A 25,796-nucleotide genomic window follows, 5' to 3' on the forward strand; every position below is an offset into this window, starting at 1 on the left:
AAGTATCAAACTGTTGATCCATGCGTGTACACGTAATACCTTCAATATAAACCGAAGACAGCATGGCCTGTGTGCTGAAGACGAATACAAAAGCCAAACAGAAGACAGCATGGCCTGGGTGCTGAAGACGAGAGCATATCGATTAAACCTCAATTACAAATCTGAGTGAGTGAGTTTAGTTTTACGCCGCTTTTAGCAATATTCCAGCATATCACCGGGTGGGACACCAGAAAATGGGCTTCACACATTGTACCCATGTGGGGAAACCTGGGTCTTCGGCGTGACGAGCGAACGGTTTAACCACTAGGCTACCCCACCGCCCTTTAAAAATCTGAACAGAGTGAGAATAATGTTAGTGGAACATGTTGGGCGACTATAACGTCCTGGCAGGTTATTCAGTAGCCTAAAATAGGGTTGTGTTGAACAGCATTAGCGCTTCAATGCTTGTCCCTTTTTAAAGTGGTAATTTCAATGCATTGTAACTGTCGACATATTTACGTATGCTCATCTGTTGTAGTGTGACAAGGCGTGTCACCTTGAACTGTATCCTTAAGTAGCAGTTTAGAAGCTGTAGTGTCAGCGAATACAAGGGTCACATATGGACTTCAACGTCTTTGCTCATTGACGCTTCGGATAAAGAATACGAATAAAGAATTACCGAGCGTGCCGAAACATCATTGAAAGAAGAACACAGAAGTTGAAATCTTTCAGTCAACTCTTTATCAATGACCACGTACTGTGGATCTTAGGCTGTTTTAGTTCTATTACATGCCGCCTCTATTCATTCCTGAACTAACACACACCTGTTTATACACAGAATAGACAAGACAACACCAATGTACACCATAGGAATATCCCAAAGCCTTTGTTTGGTGCCAAGAATAATAACGTCAGTATTTAGGAAATTTATTTTTATTACAAAAATACAAAACGGAGACTCCTTTACATGAAATCAAATCAGGTATACGGGCAATATTGAGATTTACATCGCCCTATATTTATATTATTAGACAGTCAAATGGTTCTTTTCTTAATATAGTTCAAGGGGTCGAGTTTGAGTCAGCGAATATATTCTCTTTGCTAGGTCAGCAGTTAACCTAAAACAGGTTGATCACAAAGAACTCGAGAGAATATGCTGAGTCTTTATCAATCTAGTTACCTGTAAATTCATAGACAATGGACAGAATTCTTCAACGATCTTATCCCACAAAATTAAGCATGATAGTTGTATTCTTGTGATGGTAGCAATGCTATCTGTGTGATACTAGCAATACCTTCACTGGTGTCTCAGGACAGCAGTTACTATGGTAACCAAGAAAATACCGTACGTGACTCTGACTGAGGTTGCAGAGTTAACTATCGGTATGGAATCCGGGCACATGTGCTCCCAACCTATCTTGTGACCTCTGTTCTGGTCCTTCAACCAATCGGTGAGTGGCTGAAAGTACTCCATGAGGGGTCTGGCATCCATCTTGTTTTGTCCAGTAAGTATTTGCATAGCTTCCGGCCACGGTCGCGATTTACCGAGCTCCAAAACACGACTGCAAGTAAAAGCGATAGTCTTCATAACTTTTTCCAAGGAAATTCCTCTACTGCAAGCTTAAAACACTTAACACATAATTCAGCCCCTCCACTGGGCCGCGGGATATATAGTGTTTCCACTGAGGCTACTGGGGACCCGTTGGGTTAGACATGATCCCAGACAACCTATCCTCATCGTAAGAGGACTTTATCGACTTAATTGATCGGGTTGGCGGTTGAGGGCCTGTCAAATTAGTCAACAGCGTGGTAACTTATGCAGGGCTTAAGTGGAGACTTAATGGGTCATGTGATTAGGAACCAGTGGTAAAATCACCTGATTCAAGTCATGTGTATGACGGCGTGAGCTCATGACATGAATCAGTTGATTTTACAGCTGCTTCTCAGTGACCTGTTCTGCAATGTCGATGGGAAACACGTTACCAAGCCGCCACATACCACCAGTACTCTTTGTACTTCAGTTATGAGGATCTAGTTCGAGCTACCCCTGATGCGGGAACTTCACCAGTTCGGTGAAATCCACGAAACCAACAAACAAAGGCTTGAGATCAGAGACAATCTGGAATAAGAACGAACGAGCACGGCACGTCCAAGGCACGCAACTCTGCATGGCGTCTTTTGGCGGTACGGCACCGAAACGTCTGTATCGCTCTCGCACTCTCACTCATGAAACATTGACCATTCTATAAAGCCAGGGTGTGAGTGAGTGAGCTTAGTTTTACGCCGCTTTTAGCAATATGCTAGCAATATCACGACGGGGGACACCAGAAATGGGCTTCACACATTGTGCACATGTGGTGAATCGAACACGGGTCTTCGGCGTGACACTTTTACCACTTGGCTACCCCGCCGCCCCAACGCCAGGGTGTTTTGGAAAGGGTCATACCTGAGGAGAGCGCCAGCTTCCTTGGACTGGTAGATGTCGCACTTGTGCAGCGGCCCTGTTTGATTGGCCGCCGTGCACAGCGCCTTGTGGAACTGGAACTGGAGGACGAAACCTACGAAGTATCTGAAACGATATGTAATTGTGTGTGGGTACAGACCGTACAGTGACTGACATGTACACTGTACAGTGTACCTTACCCCTTAGCATAGACTCTGTCTATACGCATGTTGCTTCAGAACAGTTTGAGCGTCACGTTCCCACTGTATAGTGAGTATAAGCCTGAAGTGTTTCACAGGTTGTAAATTGTGTGTAAGCCTGATGTACCTCACAGGTTGTAAAATGTGCGTAAGCCTGATGTATCCACAGGTTGTAAAATGTGTGTAAGCCTGTTGTACTTCACAAATTGTAAAATGTGTGTACAAGCACGGATTGTAAAATTTGTGTAAGCCTGTTATACTTCACATATTGTAAAATGTGTGTACAAGCACAGATTGTAAAATGTGTGTAAGCCTGTTCTACTTCACAAATTGTAAAATGTGTGTACAAGCGCAGATTGTAAAATGTGTGTAAGCCTGGTGTACTTCACAGATTCAAAAAGGTAAAGCCTGTGTACAAGCGCAGATTGTAAAATGTGTGTAAGCCTGAAATACTTCACAAATTGTTATGAATGTGTGTAAGCCTGATGTACTTCACAAATGTAATACTTCACCAAATTGTAAAATGTGTATAAACCTGAAATATGTGTGTAAGCCTGTTGTACTTCACAGATTCAAAAGGGAGTGAAAGCCTGCTGTACTTTACAAATTGTAAAGGGTAAAGGCACCTTAGCCTGAAATACTTCACCAAATGTTATGATGTGTATAAGCCTGAAATACTTCACCAAATTGTATAATGTGTATAAGCCTGAAATACTTCACCAAATTGTATAATGTGTATAAGCCTGAAATACTTCACCAAATTGTATAATGTGTATAAGCCTGAAATACTTCACCAAATTGTATAATGTGTATAAGCCTGAAATACTTCACCAAATTGTATAATGTGTATAAGCCTGAAATACTTCACCAAATTGTATAATGTGTATAAGCCTGAAATACTTCACCAAACTGTATAATGTGTATAAGCCTGAAACACTTCACCAAATTGTATAATGTGTATAAGCCTGAAATACTTCACCAAATTGTATAATGTGTATAAGCCTGAAATACTTCACCATATTGTATAACGTGTATAAGCCTGGAATACTTCACCATATTGTATAACGTGTATAAGCCTGGAATACTTCACCAAATTGTATAATGTGTATAAGCCTGAAATACTTCACCAAATTGTATAACGTGTATAAGCCTGAAATACTTCACCAAATTGTATAATGTGTATAAGCCTGAAATACTTCACCAAACTGTATAATGTGTATAAGCCTGAAATACTTCACCAAACTGTATAATGTGTATAAGCCTGAAATACTTCACCAAATTGTATAATGTGTAAAGCCTGAAATACTTCACCAAACTGTATAATGTGTATAAGCCTGAAATACTTCACCAAACTGTATAATGTGTATAAGCCTGAAATACTTCACCAAACTGTATAATGTGTATAAGCCTGAAATACTTCACCAAACAGTATAATGTGTATAAGCCTGAAATACTTTATACGTTGTGTTGTGAGTATTGGCGTGGTGTAGTTCTCCTGTACTTTTATAGTGACTTCCAACTCCATGTACTTTATCTGTATTATTTGAATGAGTTTGTGAGGTAACTTTGAACTAGTACTTGTTTTGTCACTGATTGTCAGCTTAATATGGTAAATAAAGCCCAAGGTGATGCATGTCAACGTTGGTAAAACCCTTGCTATACTCCTGGCAGGTCCAGACAGAACTCGGGCGACCTTATATCCAAACCATCGATCACAGGTGAATGTTGTATCCAAGGGCCGCAATTGGTATCAGCATGTTGCCCAATTATTTACAATAATTACAATATCTTAATATTGATACATCATGACTTTTGTTTCTCAACCGTTGTTTTTTATAAGACTGTTGCTTCTCCCCTGATACACGAAGACTTTTGTTTTTCACCCAGTGTTTTTCTTTTATAAATGTGACTGTTGTTTCTCAACCGTTGTTTTGATATAAGACTGTTATTTTGCACCCGATGTATATAAGATAGTTGTTTCTGACCTGGTGTATTTAGGACTGTTGTTTTTCATCTGGTTTCGCATCTGGTGTATATAAGATAGTTGTTTCTCACCCGATGTATATAAGGCTGTTGTTTCTTATCCGATGTATATAAGACTGAATGTTGTTTCTCACCCGATGTATATAAAGCTGTTGTTTCTTATCCGATGTATATAAGACTGAATGTTGTTTCTCACCCGATGTATATAAAGCTGTTGTTTCTTATCCGATGTATATAAGACTGAATGTTGTTTCTCACGCTGATGTATGTATATAAGACTGAATGTTGTTTCTTATCCGATGTATATAAGACTGAATGTTGTTTCTCACCCGATGTATATAAAGCTGTTGTTTCTTATCCGATGTATATAAGACTGAATGTTGTTTCTCACCTGATGTAGGGTGTGTTGGCCGGAATATGGTACTTAGCACCAGGATCAAAGTCATCTTCGGATCTTTGTACCGGCGGAGAAATACCCTGGTATCGGCATCTGGAAGGTGAATCGCGCTGTCTCTGTACAACTTGCATAGGAGCCACACTGGACGTACACACATGAGCAGGTCTTGTACAACATAGACTGGGAGAAATAGGGCCATGACAGTGTAGACCACATCGTCACATCGTCAACAGTATATACGTTTACATATTTTGTTTACATACTTTGAGAACCTTGCTTTTTCTAAAATAGTGGCCAAAGTGGTAAAACAGTGATGACAGTGTTACTAAATCTGTTAGAACATAAAGGTTACCATGCGCCTCACCTCATGACTAAACCTCACCTCTAAAGGACCATCACTTGGTGTTGTACAAGCTCTGTGGCGTCTCTCACTTGCACCTCACCTCGTGACTTACCTGAGGGACCACCACTTGGTGTTGTACAAGCTCTGTGGCGTCTCTCACCTGCACCTCACCTCGTGACTTACCTGAGGGACCACCACTTGGTGTTGTACAAGCTCTGTGACGTCTCTCACCTGCACCTCACCTCGTGACTTACCTGAGGGATCACCACTTGGTGTTGTACAAGCTCTGTGGCGTCTCTCACTTGCACCTCACCTCGTGACTTACCTGAGGGACCACCACTTGGTGTTGTACAAGCTCTGTGACGTCTCTCACCTGCACCTCACCTCGTGACTTACCTGAGGGATCACCACTTGGTGTTGTACAAGCTCTGTGGCGTCTCTCACTTGCACCTCACCTCGTGACTTACCTGAGGGACCACCACTTGGTGTTGTACAAGCTCTGTGACGTCTCTCACCTGCACCTCACCTCGTGACTTACGAGAGGGATCACCACTTGGTGTTGTACCTGCTCTGTGGCGTCTCTCACCTGCACCTCACCTCGTGACTTACCTGAGGGACCACCACTTGGTGTTGTACAAGCTCTGTGGCGTCTCTCACCTGCACCTCACCTCGTGACTTACCTGAGGGACCACCACTTGGTGTTGTACAAGCTCTGTGGCGTCTCTCACCTGCACCTCACCTCGTGACTTACCTGAGGGATCACCACTTGGTGTTGTACAAGCTCTGTGACGTCTCTCACCTGCACCTCACCTCGTGACTTACCTGAGGGACCACCACTTGGTGTTGTACCTGCTCTGTGGCGTCTCTCACCTGCACCTCACCTCGTGACTTACCTGAGGGACCACCACTTGGTGTTGTACATGCTCTGTGACGTCTCTCACCTGCACCTCACCTCGTGACTTACCTGAGGGACCACCACTTGGTGTTGTACCTGCTCTGTGACGTCTCTCACCTGCACCTCACCTCGTGACTTACCTGAGGGACCACCACTTGGTGTTGTACATGCTCTGTGGCGTCTCTCACCTGCACCTCACCTCGTGACTTACCTGAGGGACCACCACTTGGTGTTGTACATGCTCTGTGACGTCTCTCACCTGCACCTCACCTCGTGGCTTACCTGAGGGACCACCACTTGGTGTTGTTGTCGAAGCTCTGTGACGTCTCTCACCTGCACCTCACCTCGTGACTTACCTGAGGGACCACCACTTGGTGTTGTACAAGCTCTGTGGCGTCTCTCACCTGCACCTCACCTCGTGACTTACCTGAGGGACCACCACTTGGTGTTGTACATGCTCTGTGACGTCTCTCACCTGCACCTCACCTCGTGGCTTACCTGAGGGACCACCACTTGGTGTTGTCGAAGCTAAGTGACGTCTCTCACCTGCACCTCACCTCGTGACTTACCTGAGGGACCACCACTTGGTGTTGTACATGCTCTGTGGCGTCTCTCACCTGCACCTCACCTCGTGACTTACCTGAGGGACCACCACTTGGTGTTGTACAAGCTCTGTGACGTCTCTCACCTGCACCTCACCTCGTGACTTACCTGAGGGACCACCACTTGGTGTTGTAGAAGCTCTGTGGCGTCTCTCACCTGCACCTCACCTCGTGACTTACCTGAGGGACCACCACTTGGTGTTGTACATGCTCTGTGGCGTCTCACCACTGAAGACACTCCAACGCCATTGATCCATGAGATAGCCAAACGGCAGGAAGGCGATCTTGTCTAGAGCCATGCTTAACATGTAGTTGATGTCGCTCTCTGCAAAGGTGGGTTGAAAAATACATTCTGGCATCAACGGAGGCAAGACCCATCACCAACAGGACACTGGCTATCCTATCTACTGGCAAACTGGTCTAGAATGACATTTTAGTATTTTGGTGTTTGTACACGATTAAACTCCGCTTGGGGTTTGAGAAATACCCTATCATAATATCTAGATATGTCATTTCAGAATGTGTCCTCATCACGTAATACACCTGTCCACATACGTGAATTGTGTTTTAATCGCTTTCGCACAGACACTGTTTATATAAGATGCAACCTGCACATCGACCTTGGTGGGTGCATGTGATGTCATGGAGACACGTGACACCCCCAGTGTGGCTGAGCGGGTTAGGCTGCTGACTTTGCGTGCTGGCGATTGGGTGCCTGACTCTGAGGGTGTGGGTTCGAATCCCGGATGGTACTCAACCCCCAAAAGTACTAGAATTTGTACTTAACAAAGAAACTGTATTCCCAAATATAACATACATGTATGTTGCATCTCGTATGTTGCTTGAATATGTTCCTCGTACCTCCTGTGTGAGGAAGAAACCTGCTGATGATAGTCACAAAGCTTCTCGTATGTCTGGTTTCTGTACATAAAGTGTTGCTGAATCTGGAAACTACGGCGGAAATCAACATGCACTCACTTTATCACTCACTGCACTGTACCTACCTGCGTCATCCTCTACGTTTGTCAACAGCCCGATCTTCTGCAGGTGTTTGGGGGTAGTGACCGACAGAGTTACGGCGTTTCCAACAGCTTCATGGAACCCTGCAACATTGTCTAAACATGGGAGGTTCTGCCGCTAACCTTAATATACTTAAACAACGTCAAAAAACTTTTCTACATTTTTCGACGAACAAAATAAAGATCTGATGATGCATGTTCAGCCACCGATGTCTCTGCGTCTAAAGTTCTTTATACCTAAATATGTCTGAGTACATCTTGCTCTGACGGAAACGTTCACCCATGTTTTTGATTTCACCTTATTTGGGGCCAGAGTTTAGTCCCTTTGTCTTGTGAGGATCCGCTATTCGTGGATTCAAACCTTGTTCGGGTTGTAAGTTGGCCCAAGATTAGTTCTCCCAACATGTGACTCAGGAGAGATCAACCTACCGGGATTAGCTCCATCCCTGAAGGCTACAGGCTGGTGCATGTACCCTTGGTAGTACTGGATGTGCCCCATCTGGTAGTGGATGGTCATCAAGGTCCTCCATGGTAATGTCTGTACACAGTTGTATCCTGAAACAAATCGTAGGAAACATTCCTGGCATTCAGTCTTGTTTCATATTTAATAAGTCCCACTATTAGAAGAGGCCTGACACTTTCATCCGTAATTTGTCTTCCCAGTAACCGCATATTACCATCTTAACTGTTAGTATTTGCAAGTAATTAGCCAACTCTCTTAAAGAATTCATACACGTATGTTCCTAATTAATTTTCCATTTTTTAGTACAACTTTGTCTCACCTTCATTCCCTGACCTGACCTGACCTGACTGACCTGACAATGTCATCTGAACCTGACACTACCTAGTTAATTTCCTTCGTACACAAGTGTGCCCTGATTGCCGCCAGGGGGCAGGCCTACTCACCGGAAATCACTGCCGTTGGTGAAGTCCCAAGCAGACGGGTAGCAGTCGACCGAACGGCCATCTTTGGGTTTCTCTATCATTGACTTCTCCCAGAAGAGTTGTGTCATTGGCTCCATACCGAGAGACGTAAAGAACTCCTCTGCTGTTTCAAACATCCTGCGTGGAGTGTAGCCCTGCAAACAGATTTCAATAAATAGTATCTTTAAGTTCGATGGCGTTGTTTAGTTCGACGAGGTGAATGCGTTGGGTTAACACCACTCGCCACACCCCTCCTCACTCACTACTTTATACCCAACGCCACTCGCCACACCCCTCCTCACTCACTACTTTATAACCAACGCCACTCGCCACACTGCTCCTAACTCACTACTTTATACCCAACACCACACCCAACACCGCTCCTCACTGGCTACTCCCCAGCACTGCCTACACCCAACACCACTCGCCACACCTCTCCCCACTCGCTACCCTACACCCAGCACCACTCGCCACACCTCTCCTCACTCACTACTCTATACCCATCACTACTCGCCACACCGCTCCCAACTCACTACTTTATACCCAACACCACTCGCCACACCACTCCCAACTCACTACTTTATACCCATCACTACTCGCCACACCGCTCCCAACTCACTACTTTATAACCAACACCACTCGCCACACCACTCCTCACTCACTAATTTATACCCATCACTACTCGCCACACCGCTCCCAACTCACTACTTTATACCCATCACTACCCAACACCACACCCAACACCGCTCCTCACTCGCTACCCTACACCCAACACCACTCGCCACACCTCTCCCCACTTGCTACCCTACACCCAACACCACTCGCCACACCTCTCCACACTCACCCTACACCCACTCACTACACCCTACACCCAACCCACTCGCCACACCTCTCCCCACTCGCTACCCTACACCCCACCCAACACATATCCCAGCCTTATATTTCTGGGCACTGCTATTTCCACTTTACGGCACCCTTTGATGCCAACCTGCGCCTTCATCTGCGGGGTGACGTCCACACTCTGCTTTGTCTTTGTAAGGTTGCAGAATACCGAGTAGATTGGTCCAAGTCTGCGCCCACATGTTGCCTGAAACAGTGATCGTTTGGATGAACCTGGGCATTTCATTTTCTACATAACGTTATACAAGAACAGCCTATTAAAGGGCAACGTTGGAGGCACCGGAGTAAATTAAGACATTTAGAGAGAATGACGTGAGATGATTTCGGGGTGAAGCTGATTTTAAGAGCATCACGATGACAAGGCTTCCGTCAATTAGAGACTTGCTGCTATTATTCTATTAGAGATCGGTACTCGCATCGCAAATACGGTTCATGAACATCTCCAGTATATGACATTTCATATTAAATGTCTTTGTCATGTCTAACCATGTGTGGGAAACGAAGTACTAGTGAAGTACTTGGGTAATGCACATGCAAATTTTCAGAAAGGTATATTGAACAGGTTGTGAGTTCTGCTCCAAGACTGTTTTAACAAGTCGCTCAGCGCTCAGCACTCGCGGTACTGTTACTGAACACGCCTCTCGCTAAATTTCGAGGGAAAGCTAATGGATGCTATGAAAATGGGATGGAGTTTCCGGTTCTGCAATTCGAAATTCTGCACTGAACTAGTACAAGTGTACTCTATTGCGTGTAAAATCGTTTTGAATTGAAAGTGTATCAGTTTATTATCGTTATTGATAATTAAAAACACAGAATGTGTATAAATGAGAGATTTATAGAAAACTCGATTTCCGAATTAGCTATGAAGTAAAGCGGGGACAATTATTTCGAATTACCCACATGGTCACGTTGAGCTATGTTCATTGGTCATTGAATTGCCAAAATACAAAGAGACTAAATATCATTGGCTGAAAGTTCATTTTGAATAATCTAAGTGTAAGTATAGAGAAAAAATTTAACTGAGGGAAATTCATCCTCAATAAAAGGTTGGAGGCGTTTCTGCCTCTAACCAATGACCTCGAAATGGATGCGAACTGATGAGTTTCAACAACAAGAGATGTAAATACTATTTTGTGAAGATATGTATCTTTTAGATGTGGCTTTGTGTTTCTAATTCACTTGTATCTTTGTGTGAACGTAACCATATGGCTGAAATACTGTAGTTCCGATGCGACGTAATTTGAACCCACTTACCAAGCAGGTGCGCTGGAATATGTCCCCTTTGGGAAAGACGCTCTCCCCATAGACCTCCATCAGCTTCCTCCTGGTGTAGGCGTGCAGCTGTATGTACAGCGGCTCCAGCTGCAGGAACAGCTGCTCCAAGTCCTGCGTGAAGGTCTCGGTCTCATACCACGATCTCCACCAGGCACCCGTGTCAGCATAGCCTGAATAAACATGAAAACATGAATGACAGTCCTTCTTTATATTGAAGGTTTGTTTTATTAACTCAGCAATATTCTAGCTATATGATGGCGGTATGTAAATAATCGAGTCTTAATCAGACAATCCTTTGATCAACAGCATGATTGTCGATCTGTGCAACTAGGGTACGATGTCATGTGTCAACCAAGTAAGTGCTTATACGATAGCATGATTTGTTACAAAAACATGCTATGGATTTTACGGAGTTGTATGTATTCAATTGTATTCGAACCGCTCAGTAACAGACCGTTTATTGTGCACCTATACGTGTCGGCTGACACAGATCTCACCATTTGCCCTGATGGCCTCGTTGTTGAGGGAAACGAATTCGGCGTACAGGTTCTTCATCTTCTTCCCTGTCTGATCTCGCCATCCTTCCCAAACCTTGGTTAACACCTCATAGTTGCGGGATGACGATAGAAGACTTGTTAAGCCTGGGAGCAAAGTAAATAAAAAAGTAAAACAATTATGTCTATGCATTTCCCGATTTGGACTCATACCACGAGTCCCACTTTTGTTCTTTTACGTCAATGATTGACTTGCCTTTGTATGTGTTTGTTACGGGTGCCACTGGTAGGCCAATGGTAGGCCACTGATATTGTCACTATTTGATAGTGATCAGCAATGTAAAACGTGCAGAAGAATAACCAGTTTTGACGCAGAAAAATAAATTGCTTATTTTTGATTAAACTGCTTGAAAACTATACGCGCTGACCACCGGAAACCAGAGTTGACACCTTGTGTTCGCGAAAAGGGTTAACCTGTCCTGCCCTACGGGTAAGACTCGCCAATAATAATTATGATATAGTCGGAATGATACGGTAGTAATGCGTATGTCGCTTTCATTTTCTGCGGTAATGCATATATTCAAGCTGCAGATATGTATATTTAGTTATTTAAAAAACACAGAGAACCATCTCCTCGTCGAACACTAGTACTGATTGTCTTGATTCCAATACCGAACCAATTTCGTTAAGTTATTGTTTTGATCCATTTGCACAAGAAATATGTTAAGTGATGAGATTTAACTATCGATCATCTCGTATGGCTATGGACATCACTGGATTATCTAGCACAACATACCCGAATCAAGGTCCAGACACTCGTCATCCTTGACGCACACCTTGCCCGCAAAGTAGATATCCTCCATCTCCGTCACCACATCCTTCAGCTGAAGACACCATGGAAACAAATGTATGAAAGTGCCAATAACTTCACCTTCAGAAATTACTGTTTCTTTGTAAAGGAATGAATGTTGCGGAGGACGTTTTCTCTGATACATTAACCTATGAGCTAGCAGTTGTGAAAGTCCTTTCTGATCTGTAATGTATTACCAAACGTAGGAAGAGGCATTCAAGTTTCCTTTCTTTCAAAGCTGAGCACATTGTGTGATCAAGGTATTACATAAGTGTGTTAATGATTCCAATGGTGTTACTCTCTGCGGGAAGATGTATTCGGTGTTTGATACCTTTACTTAGAATACAGAACCATCAGCCATCTTGCCACACCCATCACACCACAACACACTACACTGAATAAAATACGATGATTCTTACCCGTTTCAGCTTCTTCTCATCAGGCATAGCGGCCGTACCTATGTCCGCCACTATTGAAAATCGTCTCCGCATCGTTTCATCCTGAAAGTTCTTCCAGGCGAACAACGAAGCGTTCCTTCCCGACTCCTTTGTAAACTCTGCCAGTTCAAGATCGGCAGCCACCTGCACACATGGGACATTTAACATACATCCAGATATTACATTGCAGCGCGATATAACATGACGTCATTCGGCTACTACTACTACTACTACTACTACTACTACTACTACTACTACTACTACTACTACTACTACTACTACTATAAATTAAATTACAAATGTTTCCTCTCTAAAATCGAGAAGTGCAGGAAAGTAATAATTTACGGATCGGTATATGTGTAAAATCTATGTCGCGTTTCAAACGTGAAGGGTGAACAATGATACACGTGTATATAATTGAATACCTCATCTTTTGCAGCAATTGCGTACATCCAAACATGTCAGAAAGCGCTATCGCAGAAATTCAAACATCTTTAATCAGGTTAATAAGGTTTAACATTGTACTTCTGCACACGTACATAGATATGGAGTTGCGTATGATGGTTTGCTGCTCGATAGCTAGCATAATAAATACACTGAAGATCAGTGTCACCAAGAGACGCCTCTTCTGCTTTGCCACAATGATGTCATGTTTAGGTGAAGAAAGACTGAAGTATCCTACGCCTATGAATCATATACTTTTCGCTTCCATTTGACGTTTTGTTGTCTGGATGTGGGGATTCTTTACCTTGCAAGGTTCAACTCTCATTTCATCTCAACTCTCACATGTATGCAGGTAAATACCCCAAATGGAAATAGACGAAATGCTGTCGGTGTTTAATACAAGAGTAGAACACTGACACTCTCGAGTGAATTACATTCGATATAAGGACAATACCAGTTAGTGAGGTACATGACACTGTGCATGACTCCTAAGTCACTACTTAAATTCTTTTCCATTATATACACAAAGAACTTAGTTAAGCACCCCCTGACTTATCTCACGATTGAATGAGCCCCGATCTTAACGCTTTGGGGCATATCTGGGACAGGATTGGTGTGCAACAAAGGGATCCTCCTGTACAAAGAGCCTGGCCCAATTGGAAGCTACTTTACACGAGGAATGACGAAGACTGCCCCTTCAGAGGATCAGGAGGCTGACAGGGGGTATGAGAAGGAGCGTGCTGGCTGTCATAGTCACATGGAGGTTACACTCGGTATTGAGCAATTATCATAATAAATCAACATGGATTCCAATCATTTTGTCTTTTTTATGAGTCAAAGCATCATACGGGTCAGAAAAACAAATGTTTTTGCCATCGTGTTTTATGAAGTTTTATGTGCGTGTTGAATACCTATCACTGCAAAAATACAGAGGGTACTTAATCGCGTTCTTTGTGTATATAATATTGATGGTTGGAGATCGATTCCACAGATAGTCACAATGTGTGAAGGTCATTTCTCGTATTGTGATTTAGATATATTGCTGACAGCGGTATCCAACAATGGTCGTTAATTCATTCGCTCTACTTTCACATTCTTTATTCTTCAAATCGGGAATTAACACAAGGCCTAGCATTTCCCCATAACGTGGTTACATGACAATATGTAAAGAAAAATTGAAATTTAGAATATAAATACTGTTCACAGAAACATATATCCATACTTTACCATTGCGTCACTGTTCTCGTCAGTGATGTTCGTATAATATTCCCATTCTTTGAGCGAGGACCAGTATTTCAAGCGTGCACTCGCAGCATCCTGTTCGTCCAAGAACTGCCTTGCCTGGTCCAGGTCAGTGATCAATTGACCACTGACCAGCAACACCGAGATGGCGCTAAACAGCGCGAGACAGAACTGTGGGGCTCATGTTTCTTCCCAAGTGTGAAGTTGCAGGTAAACTGGGTGTATATATATAGGGAAAGGTAGGTGCCTATGCACTGTCGTCACCCGTAGGCAAACACACTTCAGGGACACAAGCTACCAGGACAAAGCGTGAAGTACTTTCCGCTTCATTTAATTCATATATAATTGTAAGGCTCCAGGGTCCGGAACCACAAAGCACAACGTCGTATCGCCAGGAACGGGCCCTATAGTTCAAAATATGGGACGTTGGTATTTTTCAATTGTTTTCTTGGGGGGTGTCTGTGTGTGGGTGTGGGTGTGTTTCATTCTAACGCTGATACGTTGAAAGGAATTCAGTTGTATAACTACAGAAAAGGATAAACGAAACTACGCCACCAACATGCTGCCGAACATATATTGGAGTATATCTATAGAAGCGTATTCATAACTGACGTATTACTCGAGAAAATGTTACCAAGTTGACCACCAAATACTAGATGATATTTTCTCCTGAGTAGATTATTAATATCAAATATGTAAGTTTAAGTATCATGTATGTAAATATAAGTATTATGTTCACAGATGTAAGTATTATTTTTACAGATGTAAGTATTATGTACGTAGATGTAATTATTATGTACGTAGATGTAAATATTATGTACGTAAATTTAAGTATTATGTACGTATATGTAAGTATTATGTACGTAGATGTAAGTATTATGTACGCAGATGTCAGTATTATGTACGTATATGTAAGTATTATGTACGTACATGTAAGTATTATGTACGTAGATGTAAGTATTAGGTACGTATATGTAAGTATTATGTACGTAGATGTAAGTCTTATGTACGTAGATGTAAGTATTATGTTCGCAGATGTCAGTATTATGTACGTATATGTAAGTATTATGTACGTACATGTAAGTATTATGGACCTAGACGAAAGTATCGAAAAGTATAAAATATGACTATTCTGGTCACAGATGTAAAGTGAGTCGTTTACAGGAGACATTAAATACCATGTGAAGATATATAACACACTAGAGATCATCGTTAACGTCTCACAAACACGCCCGATACTAAAGAAACAACGTGCATGTTGGTATTTGCTTTAATCTGTTTTATACAAAAATACAAACGTACTACTGTACAGGAATAACATTGATGGAGCGCCATCCTGAACAACTGCACCAGCTGGAGAAGAGCCCATGGACATCACGAAGGTCATCAACATACCGCTACCTCTACATAGACCAAGGAGGTGGAACATATTAATGAACCGTGGAAATATAACGACTGGAACATCGTTGGACATGATATCACACCATAACCGACGCTTTGTATAAAGACAAATATTATCATTAAGTTATAGAAGAATGTACAAGCAGCGTGCAGCCGGGCTCTGTGCCGACCCTTGCAACTATACACAGATCACATGCACCACCACAAGCAATGACATTGTTTCTCACTCAGGAAATCATACTTTTGTGCGCATTTAGTACCAGAGTAAAGTATCAAACTGTTGATCCATGCGTGTACACGTAATACCTTCAATACAAACAGAAGACAGCATGGCATGGGTGCTGAAGACGTAAGCTTATCACTCAAGCCTCACTTAAAAATACAAGGGGTATGTATGGTTTTAACTTTTTTGTTCATTTAAAGTGACGCTTCGGATAAAGGATAAGAATAAAGAATTACCGAGCGTAGCGAAACAACATTGAAAGAAGTTGAAATCTTTCAGCCAAATCTTTTTTCACTGAACACCTACTGCTTGAATCTTAGGCTTATATTACATGCCGCCTCCATTTATTCCTAAGCTAATACACACCTGATTATGCACAGAATGGTCAGTACAACACCTATGTACATCTATATTACAACGCTCGTTTGATAATGAAGATAAACAAGAGGTAAGTACCGCCCCGTTAAACATCAGGAAACATTAAGTCACAACAATGACAGGAGGAGTGTGGATAATAAAGCCATGAGGGATAAGCTGATAAGACTTGTTGAGCTGGGCACTGGGATCTTTTCAGGGCATGTGTGCTTCCAGCCTGTCTCGTGTCCTTCGTTTTGAGCTTTCAGCCAATCAGTGAGCGGTTGAAAATACTCCATGAGCGGTCCAGCATCCATCTTGTCTTGACCGGTGATGATCTGCATAACTTCGGGCCATGGCCGAGACGAACCAAGTTCCAACACTCGACTGAAAGGGAGGTAATGGTTCGTGAGCTCCCTAATTGTGAGCACTGTATGGGGTGGTTAATGCCATTGGCAAACCAGGGGAAAAGACTGATATCACTGGCATTATGATTCACCTATGGACGCGCATTAGTACATTTTAATAAAATAAACGTAGATGATACTTTCGTCTACATAGATGCTTTCATCTATGTATAGATGCTTTCAGAAGATGTAAATATACGTCGATGACACTTTCACCTATGTAGAAGATGCTTTCATCAACGTAAATATACGTGCGATGACACTTTCAACAATGTAGAAGATGCTTTCATCCACGTAAATGTATGTAGATGACACGTTCACCTATGTAGAAGATACTTTCATCCACGTAAATATACGTAGATGACACGTTCACCTGTGTAGAAGATGCTTTCATCCACGTAAATATACGTCGATGACACTTTCAACAACGTAAACCTGTGTAGAAGATGCTTTCATCCACGTAAATATACGTAGATGACACGTCCATCTATGTAGAAGATGCTTTCATCCACGTAAATATACGTAGATGACACGTCCATCTATGTAGAAGATGCTTTCATCTACTTAGATGATACTTTCATACACGTAGAAGATACTTTCATCCACACGTAGAAGACACTTTCACCTATGTAGAAGATGCTTCCTTTATCGATGTAGAACATATTTTCTTTTACGTAGACGATACTTTTATTTACATAAAAGAAACTTTCATCTACACAGATAATACTTTCAAGATACTTTCATCTACACAGATAATACTTTCAAGATACTTTCATCTACACAGGTAATACTTTCAAGATACTTTCATCTACACAGGTAATACTTTCAAGATACTTTCATCTACACAGATAATATTTTCAAGATACTTTCATCTACACAGATAATATTTTCAAGATACTTTCATCTACACAGATAATTCTTTCAAGATACTTTCATCTACACAGGTAATACTTTCAAGCTACTTTCATCTACACAGATAATACTTTCAAGATACTTTCATCTACACAGATAATATTTTCAAGATACTTTCATCTACACAGATAATATTTTCAAGATACTTTCATCTACACAGATAATACTTTCAAGATACTTTCATCTACACAGGTAAAACTTTCAAGATACTTTCATCTACACAGATAACATTTTCAAGATACTTTCATCTACACAGATAATACTTTCAAGATACTGTCATCTACACAGGTAATACTTTCAAGATACTTTCATCTACACAGATAATACTTTCAAGATACTTTCATCTACACAGATAATATTTTCAAGATACTTTCATCTACACATTTAATACTTTCAAGATACTTTCATCTACACAGATAATATTTTCAAGATACTTTCATCTACACTGATAATATTTTCAAGATACTTTCATCTACACAGATAATACTTTCAAGATACTTTCATCTACACAGATAATACTTTCAAGATACTTTCATCTACACAGATAATACTTTCAAGATACTTTAATCTACACAGATAATATTTTCAAGATACTTTCATCTATACAGAAAATACTTTCAAGATACTTTCATCTACACAGATAATATTTTCAAGATACTTTCATCTATACAGATAATATTTTCAAGATACTTTCATCTACTCAGATAATATTTTCAAGATACTTTCATCTACACAGATAATATTTTCAAGATACTTTCATCTACACAGATAATATTTTCAAGATACTTTCATCTATATAGATAATATTTTCAAGATACTTTCATCTATAAACATAATATTTTCAAGATACTTTCATCTATATAGATAATATTTTCAAGATACTTTCATCTATACAGATAATATTTTCAAGATACTTTCATCTATACAGATAATACTTTCAAGATACTTTCATCTATACAGATAATATTTTCAAGATACTTTCATCTATACAGATAATATTTTCAAGATACTTTCATCTATACAGATAATACTTTCAAGATACTTTCATCTATACAGATAATATTTTCAAGATACTTTCATCTATACAGATAATACTTTCAAGATACTTCCATCTATGTACATGATACATTCGAGATACTTTTGTCTACGTAGATGATACTTATATCTGTGTGGAAGATACTTTCGTCTACTTAGATGGTACTTCCATACGCGTAGAAGATGCTTTCATCTACATAGCAAATACTTTTAAGATACTTCATCTACGAAGATGATACTTTCGTCCACTCAAAAGATACTTTCATCTGCGAAGATGATCTGATGTTATAATTGCGCGTATCGTTACGCAGACGGTGATCGATATTGTGTTCTGGAGTTAGACCCCAGCTGGACACGGTTTGAACAGACGTTGGAAACAGGTTATTTAAGTTAGTATTTTAGTATTCTCATCGCTGATACGTTGATGGTTGTATAAATACAGAGAAAGACAAACGGAAATACACCGCCTACATGCTGCCGAATACTGAATTATATTGGAGTACATCTATAGAAGCGTATTTATAACTGGTATTTATACCAGGACAAAGCGTGAAGTACTTTCCGTCTCTTTAATTCATATACAATTGTAAGGCTCCAGGGTCCCGAACCACAAAGCACAATGTCGTTTCGCAACGAACGTTTTTTGGAATGGGTCCAAGACCCATAGTTCAAAAATATAGGACGTTATGTTTTTTTTATTTTAACGATGGTACGTTGAAGGGAATTCAGTTGTATACATACAGAAAAGGTAAACGAAAATACGCAACCAACCAAAATATATTGGAGTGTGTCTCTAGAAGCGTATTTATAACTGGCGTATATGTTACTCGAGAAAATATGTTACCAAGGTGACCGATGCTAGATGATACCTTCTCCTGAGTAGAGTATTAATCATGGATTAGAAGTTGTTCACTGGTCAAGTGGGGGACGTGGGTTGATGTACCTTCTATGTACCTCTACAAAAAGTGAGGGTACATCAACCCATGGGCCCCCAGGGATCCGTGAACAACGTATTTATCTTACCGAACACCTCAATGTTAATTTTGAAATGTTTGAAGCACGTGTATCGGATCATAATAAGGAGTACCAAAGTTAAGCAATTAGCCAATACCGACATAGAATCCATGTTCCACTACACCTAATCGTAATCACATGCTCCGTGAGCGAGTACCGTATGTAATCATATGAAGAAATAAAAACATGTGACAGCTGTGATTGGATGAAATAGTGTAAGGTTTTTATGTTTTTTAAACGCACATGCATCCAGTAATTAAAACTGACCACAATTTTAAGTTTGAGTGCTGTCATTTTTATCACCATGCCTTATGCTTATTGTGTGTACAGATATTTTCCAGTAGGTGACATTTGGTGCGGAACTGGGGTTGACGTGTTCAGCTTCCTGTGCTCGGAAAATTGGCAGGATAAGTTAGCCGGAATTGTAGTTTAAAAGCCAGACTGTACCCATGTGTACATGGAATGACTGTTGACAGCCTGGGTGATTTTAAAAAAATATAACGTTACTATAGAAGTCTATGGGAAAACATTTGATGTTGCATAACCTGTAGCAGGCAAAATTAGAGTTATCTCCCTTCCATCGATTTGCATTCGCAAAACATCGGTAATTTCCGTACATGACTCAATTATTCGAGATAAAGAATAACTAACCAGAGTACCAAATGAATTCCCACAGTTCGGCATTCCCAGCAGAGTACGTTGAAAATACTCTCACTCAGCCAATCAGAAAACGACATTTATGTGTGAGGTAAGATAAGTAAGTTTATGTATCATTTACTTAGATGTAAGTATTATATACGTAGATGTAAGTATATTCTACGTAGACTAAAGTATCATCTATGCAGAGGAAAGAACCGTCCACCTTCGTCTGCGTAGATGAACTTATCGTCAGCGTATATGAAACTATCATCTACGTAGAAGAGTATTAAACTAAACATCTACGTAGATGATACGTTTGATACGCACTAATACGCTTCAATATCTAACTGTCTGCTGATAAGGCTGATTGATAACATTCGAGTCGCACACCAAAATAATGCAAGAGAAGTTAGTGAACGCAGTGAATGGTTTTGAAAGAGTAAATAACTTAATGTCTACATTCTGAATTGAAAATCAACCTGAGGAGAGCGCCAGCTTCCCTCGACCGGTAGATGTCGCACTTGTGCAGAGGGCCCGTCTGATTGGCTGCCTGGCACAGCGCCTTGTGGAACTGGAACTGGACGACGAAACTCACGAAGTACCTGGAACGACATGTAATTGTTCGTGTGTGATGTGTACATGTTGACATGCTCAGTACAGGGACGGATACAGCTTTTTGAGAAATGGGGTGTGTGTGCACAGTTCATTTACACCCGTTTTCACGAGAGTTTTAATGGTCATTTAATAAACTTTCAGGACAAATGGGGGTGGTGTGCACCCTGCATCCCCACCCCACCCTCTGGATCCGTCTATGCAGTATTTACCTATAGCGTAGACATTGTCTATACGCGTATTCTACCATGACTTCAGTGAATACTGGATTGTGATTGGTTAAAAGTCATTCAGAGGTATATGATCATGTTATATACCTCTGAATTTCTAACACAGTATGTATTTTTTTTAAAATCTTAATAACGCGGATATAGTAGAATGGAGACACACTCTGTGTTGGAAAATCAGAGGTATATAACGAAATTATAATAGCTATAAATTTGATGTAAAACCTTCGCGTTCAGTACAGTTTGAGCGTCATATACTGTTTCCATTGTATGGTGAGTATAGGGTGTACTTCACAAATTGTATAAAGTGTATAAACATGATGTACTTCACAAATTGTATAATGTGTATGCACTTACTTCACAAATTGTATAATAGAATACAGCCAAATCTGATGTACTTTACAACCGGGAAAAGGAGCATAGTCCTGAAGTGTTTCACACATTCTAAAATGTAAGTCTGATGTATTTCACAGATTCAAAAGGGAGTATACGCCTGCTGTACTTTACAAACTGTAAAGGCACATTAGATTGAAATACTTCACCAAACTGTATAATGTGTATAAGCATGTCGTACTTTATACGCTGTGTTGTGAGTATAAGCGTGGTGCAGTTCTCCTGTACTTTTATAGTGGCTTCAAACGTCATGTACTTTATCTGTATTATATGAGTGAGTAAGTGAGCTGACTTTGAATAGTATTCCAGTTTTGTCACCGGTAGTGTCAGCTTCATATGGTAAAAGGAGAGACAAAACCCTTTCACCTGTAGGTAAACAAACTTCAAGAGACACTGGACACCAGGACATAGCATGAACTACTTCTTGTCTTATTTCAGTCATATATAACTGTAAGGCTCCCAAGTCCCGCTTCACGAAGCAGTCGTTTATCATAGGCTTACGAATATCGTGGCGCTACGAGGTGAGGTGAAATTGGGTTTTACGTCGTGTTTGAGAATATTTCGCTCATATGACGACGTGCATGCGTGTGTATGTGTATGTGCTGCTGCTTGTACTAGCCCAGACTTAAGCTGGTTTTATAGTGCTAGCCCACTGAGATGCCATGCCGCAGTGAAGCATGAATACCCCACTCAGACACATTATACTGACTCCGAGCCGACCAGTCCTTATTGTACCCATTAATGCCGAGCGCCAGACAGGGACCATCAAGTACCAAATTTTAACGTCTTTTGGTATGACGCGGTCGGGAATCGAACCCGCGACCTTCCACTCTCCGGGCCGACGCTCTAACCACTACACCACGGAGGCGGTCGTGGCGCTACGAACGTTTGTGGAATGGGGGCCAGGCACATATTACAAAATGTAGGCCGTTAAACCCTTTACCCCTGCCCTCCCATGCACTTTAACTGGTTTATTTGAGTGAGTAAATTTTAATATGGTAATAGAAGTGACAAAACCTTTTCCACATTCATAAGAAATCGAGTGTACAATTGTGACTATATCATGAGCAGATTTTTGTTTCAGCAGTATTACAGCTGTATGGTGTTGTTTGTAAACAAATCCAGTCTGGACCAGACAATACAGTGATTGTCACCACGCCATACGGTGACAGAGCATGTGTTTATGAATCACTCTAAAATAGTGATGATACCAGGTGTTCGCGAAAAGGTGAGCGTATCCTGCCCCACCGGTGGTACCCGTCATAAACATATGTAAAGTTCAATTATTCACCTGAAATAATTCGGGAACGTATGCTATAAGTCAAAATAGGGAATTGCATCGGACATCATTTTTGTCACGGATGCATCAAATTTCAAAATGTCCTCCACATGTCTACAATAAAACGTTTTGAAAGCTTTACTGAGGCCTTTAATGTTGTAACCTTGATCAACAACTTCTGAGCTAGAGTGGTATGACGCTCTTTGAAATCTTGGTAAAAAGAGCATGCTGGATGTATGTCAAAAGCTGAGAAATGTAAACACCAAAGGCCGGAGCTGTCGGGATATTGCTCGACATGAAAGGAAAGTTGACTATTGAAGTTGAAATCATCCCTTTTGTCATACAGCCTTGTGGAGAGTTTTGTGTCGGTACTAATCTTTAGTCTTTATGCATAGATCTAAATATGAAACAGTCGAGGCAGTCTTACTTGTCTCCGTAATTCCCAGTTCAGGTGGGTAAATCCGTGGAAGGGAATTGGCTATGTGATGGTTATTGAACGATATCAAATCATCGATATACTTGAAGCTTAAGTTAAACTTCCTGGCCAAATTACCTTGTTTTGATCTGACCAATCCAAGCAGAAATTCTGATCCATAAGCGTAAAACACAGATCCGCACAATTGGTGCCCATGGGTATGCCTACTTCTAGTTGACAACACCCCACACACCCTTTTTTTACCCCCAATTTATTTTCTTTCTTATGGTGGGGAGATGAATTACCCCCAAATTTAACGATGTGCAAGGTGATGCATGTCAACGTTAGAAACGCCCTTGCTATACTCTCGCCAGGTCCAGACACATAACTCAGGCGTTCTGGTATTCGAACCATCGATCACAGGTGAATGTTGTATCCAAGGGACGGAACTGTGATCACCATGTTGCCCAGTTATTGTAAAGTAAGTGTTGTTTCTCACCTGATATATCTGTACAATGTATATTAAGATTGATTGATCAGGGCGTTTGTTTCTCAACCGTTGTTTTTATAAGACTTTTGCTTCTCCCCTGATACACCAGGACTGTTGTTTTTCACCCAGTGTTTTTCTTTTATAAATGTGACTGTTGTTTCTCAACCGTTTTTTTATACGAGTGTTGTTTCACACCCGATGTATATAAGACAGTTGTTTCACACCCGATGTATATAAGACAGTTGTTTCTTATCCGATGTATATAACACTGTTGTTCCTCATTTGATGTATATAAGACTGAATGTTGTATCGCATCTGGTGTATATAAGATAGTTGTTTCTCATCTGGTGTATATAAAGCTGTTGTTTCTTATCCGATGTATATAGACGACTGTTGTTCCTTATTTGATGTATATAAGACTGAATGTTGTATCGCATCTGGTGTATATAAGATAGTTGTTTCTCATCTGATGTATATAAAGCTGTTGTTTCTTATCCGATGTATATAACACTGTTGTTCCTCATTTGATGTATATAAGACTGAATGTTGTATCGCATCTGGTGTATATAAGATAGTTGTTTCTCATCTGGTGTATATAAAGCTGTTGTTTCTTATCCGATGTATATACGACTGTTGTTCCTCATTTGATGTATATAAGACTGAATGTTGTTTCGCATCTGGTGTATATAAGATAGTTGTTTCTCATCTGGTGTATATAAAGCTGTTGTTTCTTATCCGATGTATATACGACTGTTGTTCCTCATGTGATGTATATAAGACTGAATGTTGTATCGCATCTGGTGTATATAAGATAGTTGTTTCTCATCTGGTGTATATAAAGCTGTTGTTTCTTATCCGATGTATATAACACTGTTGTTCCTCATTTGATGTATATAAGACTGAATGTTGTATCGCATCTGGTGTATATAAGATAGTTGTTTCTCATCTGGTGTATATAAAGCTGTTGTTTCTTATCCGATGTATATACGACTGTTGTTCCTCATTTGATGTATATAAGACTGAATGTTGTATCGCATCTGGTGTATATAAGATAGTTGTTTCTCATCTGATGTATATAAAGCTGTTGTTTCTTATCCGATGTATATAACACTGTTGTTCCTCATTTGATGTATATAAGACTGAATGTTGTATCGCATCTGGTGTATATAAGATAGTTGTTTCTCATCTGGTGTATATAAAGCTGTTGTTTCTTATCCGATGTATATAACACTGTTGTTCCTCATTTGATGTATATAAGACTGAATGTTGTATCGCATCTGGTGTATATAAGATACGAGTAGTTGTTTCTCATCTGGTGTATATAAAGCTGTTGTTTCTTATCCGATGTATATACGACTGTTGTTCCTCATTTGATGTATATAAGACTGAATGTTGTTTCTCACCTGATGTAGGGTGTGTTGGCCGGAATATGGTACTTAGCACCAGGATCAAAGTCATCTTCGGATCTTTGTACCGGCGGAGATATACCCTGGTATCTGCATCTGAAACACATTAGTGAGTGAGTTTAGTTTTACGCCGCACTCAGCAATATTCCAGCTATATGGCGGCAGTCTATAAATAATCGAGTCTGGACCAGACAATCCAGGGATCAACAACATGAACATTGATCTACGCAAATGGGATACGACGACATGTATCAACCCAGTCAGCGAGCCTGATCACCCGATCTCGTTAGTCGCCTCTACGACAAGCATGGGTTGCTGAAGATGAATTCTAACCTGGATCTTCACGGGTCTGAAACACATTAGCAGGAAACAGAGGTGACACATGTGAATCGAGACTTTGATACATTCACTGTACCAGGTTGTTTTGTTGTCAATAATCTCTTGACCGGTTTATTGTATGTTAAGATGTCCCATTTATAGACACCAACCTCTGCTTACCTTGCATTCTGTGGCCTACTTGGTGTTTATGAATATAGTAGGCGTCTCTCACCTGTATCCTTCA

At 40.8% G+C, this 25,796-nt stretch overlaps 1 protein-coding gene across 1 annotated transcript in view; it reads right to left on the reverse strand.

Moving 5' to 3' along the window:
• The window catches only part of LOC124283354 (angiotensin-converting enzyme-like), a 74,134-nt gene that overhangs the window by 23,759 nt on the left and 24,579 nt on the right, over positions 1-25,796 (reverse strand). Inside the window, 8 exon segments of the mRNA XM_046719394.1 lie at positions 1,280-1,541; positions 2,426-2,548; positions 4,997-5,095; positions 7,023-7,167; positions 7,847-7,945; positions 8,291-8,381; positions 8,383-8,416; positions 8,768-8,940. Coding sequence (XP_046575350.1) covers positions 1,280-1,541; positions 2,426-2,548; positions 4,997-5,095; positions 7,023-7,167; positions 7,847-7,945; positions 8,291-8,381; positions 8,383-8,416; positions 8,768-8,940 — 1,026 coding nt within the window.

Source organism: Haliotis rubra, unplaced genomic scaffold, assembly GCF_003918875.1.
Source record: "Haliotis rubra isolate DU_JTF1 unplaced genomic scaffold, ASM391887v1 Scf313, whole genome shotgun sequence".
In the NCBI taxonomy this organism is placed as follows: Eukaryota; Metazoa; Mollusca; class Gastropoda; order Lepetellida; family Haliotidae; genus Haliotis; species Haliotis rubra.